Raw genomic sequence first — 7,258 nt, forward strand, 5'->3', positions numbered from 1 at the left:
TAAGTCGATTTAAGCTAGACCATCATTGAAAACCTAGAAACACTGGACGACCATTTCGTCTCAGCACGGGACTCCCCAGCAGTGCGCATCCACAATCCCGCAAATGGGACTCGAACCCAAGACCTTCAGTCTCGTTTACGAACGCCTAACCTGTAGATCACTGGGCCGGCATCCAATGGTGCTAATGTCTAACTTTAATCAATCCACGATAATGCGCGGCCGTTCACTGTTACATGGTGGTCTAGCTTAAGTCTGCTCATGAGCCCAACCATTCAAATAACTACAATCGCCACAAACCCTCATTCTGATGATAATCATTATGTACTCACTTGTGACTGGCTTCATGATGTTTTTTCTAGGGTTCTATTGAGAAGCCGTGACCAACGGAGTTCAGCCAGGTCTGTTGTGATGCAATTACTCACTGAAGACAATGGTGGATGATGACTCAATATCGTGGATTGATTCGAGCCAGACATTAAAACGTTGGATGCCAGCTCAGTGGTCTACAGGTTAAGCGTTCATACGCGAGACTGATGGTCTCGGGTTCGAGTCCCATTTGTGGGATCGTGGATGCTCACCGCTGGGGAGTCCCGTGCTGAGACGAAATGGTCGTCCAGTGTTTCTAGGTTTTCAATGGTGGTCTAGCTTAAATCTACTCATGAATTCAACTATTAAATTATATTTTACATTTATGAACACTTTGGGACGATCTATAAATTTATTGGAATACATTGTGTTTAACAGTTTCTAACGATTAGATAGTAAAATATCTTGTCTATCGTTTAATTGTGCTGAGGATAACAGTAACGGGATTATCGATTATTCTCATTCTTTAAATTATCTTATATGGTTGAGTTGAAAGCACTACATTAGACTCTTCCCAATTCAAATCAAAGTCCATTGGGTTTTTTATTAATGGTTAAAAATACAGTTTCTACTAATAAAAAGTATATTCTTACTTAAAACATCATTCATGTAGTTATCTGTTCAATTTTCTTTTTAAAAAGTGTATATGTATTTACCAGGTGAATAAATTTAAAGATTGGACAATTTTATTTATTTGAAAAAAATAGAAAACCACCCGCATTCCTTTTCACTGTAAACTTTTAAACTAAATGTGATCAACTTATTTCTTTTATTACGATGGTAATTCATCACAGTTTTCGCCCTTAGGCTTAATTTAGTAATTATCCCACACACCATAACAATGATTAGTTTGTGAAGGCTACCGCCTATGCGTCTTTATTCAAAATAATATCATTACTAATATTTCTATCATTACAAGCTTTCTACACTATTGAAATTCTTTTGTCAATCTATTTAACATTTAATTGAGGTAATGTAAAATCAAAAAAAAATATATGCAGATAGATGGATGAACTTTTTTTGAATTGTTGTGTTTCCTTTTATTTGTCATTTTAATTCACCTGAACCTTTTTTACTCCGTGCAAATTTTCTTCTTTCCTTCTTTCTCTATTGTTAATACTTTTCACATCTTTATTGTTAGTCTTCATTCTTCTGTGTTCCCTTTTTTGCCTGTTGTCAATGTCTTTATACATAAAGTTTGCAGCTCCATTGGTACTTGTATATTCCATTATATGTATTCGTTACTTAAAAATATTTAAATAATAGCTATAACAGATTTTGTTCCAAAATGCTTGTCATTAGATAGATATTCTTCTATTGATTGACAGCTCTGATCAAAGGAAACTGGTTGGTTTGAAAGTGGCGCCGAATGATTTGTCGCATTTTAGAAGTTTATTTTCCTTTACTAACAAATAAATTTGTTGGTATTTAAGAGTCATATATTAGTATTGATTATTTGTGTGACAAACGTCTGAAAAATGGACCTAATTAGCTTTAAAATTGGTCAAATAAACGGACACCGTCCAGGCTTTAATACCACCTGAACAGCATAGCCCAGTCCTGTGGTGCAGCCACACATATGCCAAGAACCGTGGGAGCCATTAACATCACATGTTTACTAATATTAAATATTATTTCCCAACGATGATCACTTCAATCAATAAGACACAACATGAACAGGCTTATTTCGGCGTATCCCGTTTACACGGCTATCAAATTCATTATTATTAGCAATGCAGATAATCATTATAACCTCCAATGAAAATGACCATTCGGAACACTGGAAGTTAACCACCAAAATCTGTGAAACCAGTCACCTAGCAAAACAATTTTGCATATGAATACACAGTAAAACCTATCACAGAAATGTCAAACCATCATCAGTATTCATAGTGAGCCTTCAATCTTAAAGGATACCTTAAGTTCTACATATCAATATAGCCTATTTTATATCCGTCACATAGGATAGGTTGGTAAGCAGGACAGCGTAGATCTAAACAATAAGTTAGAAACACACTTGAAATTCATTGCCTCTTGTCAAGATAAGATAATTAAACTACCAAGATCATTTTTTTAGCGTTGACGAAATTTTCATCTCGCGAGTTTTTGAGACTTCAGTTAAGGTTAGTAGTATCCATCCAGCTTACAATTAGATTGTTTGTTCATTAAAGGAAGTAAAATCTTGAAGAAATAATAAATTATTCTGAACATTGTCCATTGTTCTTTCAGATAAATTGGACGATACTATTCATGATAGATAATTTAACTTATATTATGACCAACATTAACATTCTAACTAACCAGGAGGACATTGTTTTTTGGACCAGTAATATGAATTTTATCAATGAATCAATATATTCCCTTCCAGAAATAAAAGTTTATATGTTTCAATACATTTTCAACGTTTTCTCATAAATTTCATTTATTGACACTGCTTTCAGAATTTGCGAAAACAATCATCTTTTCAACAAAATAAGAAATTTCAAACATTAAGGTTGAGAAAATAAAACTTCGTTTTACAAATAGAGCCTTAGATAAAAATTCCGGTAAACCAACGTTCAGCTCTTTTGAATTACCTATTTTCCCTTCCTTATTCTTCTCGATTTATGTTTATATTGACTGGATTTCAGTATATTTTAGTGTGCATTTATTATTAGGTGCTTGTACACCTCACATTTAAGTCTTGTGAAAGACGATACTCCTTAACAAGTCTGATTTTGATCATGGAATTGATTTTTTTGGCTGTTAAGTGTATTTCACTACATATATGAACATTATCAACAGTATGATTTCACAAAAGTTTATTTAGTAATTCCAACTGGTTTCTTTCTAATCAAATTATGAATTTGACTAGTTAAATAGGTTATCGAAAAATTAGATTTATATTAGCGTTACATCTATGATATATTCACTATTGTTTGTTCTTCTTAAAACAATCACTCATAAAGGATATAACTTGGGGTATTCTTTATGACAAATTAATAATTTAGTGGTCTAAAGAATTAAAGAAAAAATTGTTCTAAATATTTTCCCCCCATTTTTTAAATTTTAATCTTTTGATTCAACGTGTATTGTCAAAGCAGTTTTGATGTTAACAAATTAGTTCTCATAAAATCTAACTAAAAACTAACTTATTTTCTGGAGTATGTATGCTGTAAACGCTTGATACATATACAACACTAAATAGCATCTTTATTGGATAATTCACCTTTGTAATGTTAAACATTTGACAGATTCTCTTTTTGTTGTAATCAAGTTTCATAGATCAAATTGGGATATGACTGATTAACTATGTACTTTAACAGTGTATCCACTCATATACTGTTTTATGATTAGATTCGACCAGTCAAAAACTTTGCTATTTTGTTTCTTTGGTCATACCGATTGACTTCAACACATTAAACACTACTTAAAATCCAACATAAGGTTTAATGTACTTCATTTGAAGGTCATATTTAGAACGGCGCTGAATGATTCGAAAACAATGTGTTGTTTGGTAATTTGCAGTGACTGATCTATGTTTTTTTCCTTTTTTACATTGCAAAATTACTTTCAGTTTCTTTTTTCGTGCTTCTTACTTACAAAACTACTTACTCTTGTTTACTCCAAAAAATTATGTAACCATCAACAAAAAAAGTAAAGGTTAAAAAAAACATTGAAGCAAAATAAACGAAAGAATTATTTGTTAAATGTAAGAAAGAAGGGCAAAAAAAGAAGAAACAAAAGGATTAAATCTTTAAAAGAAAATATTTGAAGCATACCAAATCTTTTAATTACTTAATAGTTAATTTTTTTCCAACTTTTTCTCATCTTTTCAACATGTGTTTATTTGCGTGTTTATATATATACACATATATAGAATTTTTATGCTTGGAAAAGACAAATGTGGAATGTGTTACTGTTGCCAAGTGTAAATAAAATCTATTGTTCTTTGTCCGTTGTTACTTTATTGGTGCTAATAGTAGTAATAGTAGTTATTATTGTTGATCTAAGATATTTTCGTTGTGAAGGCGTTGTTATTTTATTTGTTTTTTAATGAAAACTAATCAACCACAATGTTTATTTTGTATAAGTAGGCTTTTGTTTCTAATACTTGTATATATGACTGTATGGTCTATTCTATTACTATTGTTATGAATGTAGAAACATGATTATCCACTTATTAAGACCACATTTAATGGTAGAAAAAATATTTTCGTGACTAATATTTGAATGTATTGTCGACATAGGTGTATGCATATGAATGTGTGTGTGACTGTTTAGTTACTTTTTTCAAAATTTCATTGTTTCTGTAGTCATCAGATTGTTTTCATCGTTAAAATGATAATTATAATATGTTAATATAACTAACAATTCAACAATTTTACCTCGAAAAATTTCATTATACTCGTAATTAGGGAACAAAATATAAAATTGACAGAAATTAGAAACGCAAGCCACTGAATTCGAACTTAGTGGTCAAAAGGTAAGGTATTTACTGCGATATCTGAAAGTCATAAGTTCAATCTCTCTTGAAGCAGATAGATGGATAATATTGGATTTATAAACCAGAATATGTTGAATTCAAGAATGATCCTTATGATTTAAAGTATGACACATTGTTTGACACGGAAAATAATGTATATCTCTTCCATCCTTCTAGACGTTTTTCAGTTGAGTTAGTTAGATTTCTGGTCAGAATTCCTAGAGTTTCTAATAAATCAAGATGGTAAGTAGAATTGAGGACTCTTGGCGATAATGAATAACGAGGAGTTAATACACTTTAACTAAAATAAAAAATAAGAATTATTTTAAAGGAAACTAATAATTGAATAGTATGATGTATATTACGAAAACTAAAGATAATCAAATTCACTAACTAACTCGGTTTGGACTATTCCCTAGTGTTACTTAATCTTAGTCCAAGATAAAACAGTTGTATGAATCCCCTTTGTTGTCCAATGATTTTGTGTAATTTTGATTAATCTGTAACACAGTCTATTTTCATAATTTAAATTATGTAACTGTATAATTAACTATTTTGCATTTAAATAATGGCTATTATGAATAAAGCGTACATATAACAGTTAGAATATAGCTAGCAGTGGAATCTATGATATGCGCTTCGTCCCATTTGGGACACGTCAGTCAGGTGTGTTTGCATCCCAAGGTTAATATTTACTCTAGGATTCGAACGCAATACCTATCGCTTTAAACCCAAACGTGTCGTCGGAACTCAGTAGCTTAGTGGATAGTGCGATGATGTTTGAGGCGAATAGTATTAGGTTCGAATTCCAGAGTGGACATCAAATCGGAGATGCAAATGCATCCAGTTACCGAATCAGAAGTGCGGTGAAACTCGTGTCCTGGAAACCACTGACAACCACATCCAATCTATCCTATATAAACTTGTGTCATAACGGCTATGTCGAGGCATTCCACAATGGATGCACATACTTAGTCTAAGACTGATCAAATTTTAGTCAAAATAATAGCAGTGGAATAACACAATTCATTAAAAATTAAGTAATTATGAATGAACTTTTGAAAGATGGTAGATATAAGCTTTCCAAATCACAAATACTATTATGAAACCATACATCGAACAAGTACTTTCTTGCAAAAATGAGACAATATCGAAAGTCTGTGGAAATCGTTTTTTGAAAGATAGTTTCATGACACATAGTGGCCATATCTAGACAACCATTAAGAACTATAGAACATTTGACAAGAAGCTCATTTCAGTTTTTTTACTTCTCAACAGAGCAAATGGATGCTCTCACTATGGATAGAACCCAGGACTAACAGATCTCACATCTAGAATGTTACGTTCAAACTTCTGGGTTGGAATACAAAGATCCTCACTTTCAAATTTAGTCAATTCGTGATATTACATATGCATTGGAAATGTCTACTGCTTAACACTATTTTAGTGATTTATGAGTGACTAATTTGTCATGAAACATGAAGGTCCTGGATAAAATCTCTTATGCGGTAGTACATGACCACTACTATGGTTTTATAGACTAGGATGAAACGGCTAGTCAATATTCCTTGATTTTCAATAATCATTTAATTGGTTTCAATACTGTTCGTAAACTACAGTGAAATCTAAACGAAATACCGAATCCGGTTAGTTTCAAAATGAATTCAAAATAGTTTGCATTATTCGTCAAGATTTTTTATTGAAAATTCATGTATTGATTTTACAATTAATCTGACAGACTTTCTTATTGTTTTAATTCGTATAGAGATTCAATATAGACTCGTAATTTATGCTTATTTAACGTTTATGTATCATGTACTGATATTCTTTTGTGTCGTTAGCATATTGTCTCAAAGTACAATGACCTGTTAGATTAGCGACTTTTTTTAGAGTGTATGATATAGAAAGATTCAAACTGCATTTACTTCAAATTCACTTAGTATTGTTTGTTTGAATCTTCCCATTGATGTTTAGGACTGCAACTGGTCAGTCTCTAATTGGCATATGTGAATACTGTGCGTATTGCCTCGATATAGCTTTAATTCACAAGCATTGAGGCCCAAAGATGGATCTCGGGGACGGATGGGTTGCAGTACTATCCCTTGATGGGATGATTCAATCAAACAATACTATGTGCATTTGAAGGTAATGCAGTTTGAATCTTTCTATATCATACACTCAAAAAAAAGTCGCTAATCTAACAGGTCATTGTACTTTGAGACAATATGCTAACGACACAAAAGAATATCAGTACATGATACATAAACGTTAAATAAGCATAAATTACGAGTCTATATTGAATCTCTATACGAATTAAAACAATAAGAAAGTCTGTCAGATTAATTGTAAAATCAATACATGAATTTTCAATAAAAAATCTTGACGAATAATGCAAACTATTTTGAATTCATTTTGAAACTAACCGGA

The 7,258-nt window shown here is 31.7% G+C and overlaps 1 protein-coding gene across 1 annotated transcript in view; it reads left to right on the forward strand.

The window, feature by feature from the left end:
• Window positions 1-5,071: 5,071 nt before the first annotated feature.
• The window catches only part of Smp_144530 (hypothetical protein), a gene marked incomplete at both ends in the record, with an annotated part of 3,952 nt that continues 1,765 nt past the window's right edge, over window positions 5,072-7,258 (forward strand). Inside the window, one exon of the mRNA XM_018794463.1 lies at window positions 5,072-5,074. Within this exon, the coding sequence (XP_018648874.1) occupies window positions 5,072-5,074 (3 nt within the window). The remainder of the gene's footprint in view (window positions 5,075-7,258) is intronic.

The sequence above is a fragment of the Schistosoma mansoni genome, chromosome 1, assembly GCF_000237925.1.
Source record: "Schistosoma mansoni strain Puerto Rico chromosome 1, complete genome".
In the NCBI taxonomy this organism is placed as follows: Eukaryota; Metazoa; Platyhelminthes; class Trematoda; order Strigeidida; family Schistosomatidae; genus Schistosoma; species Schistosoma mansoni.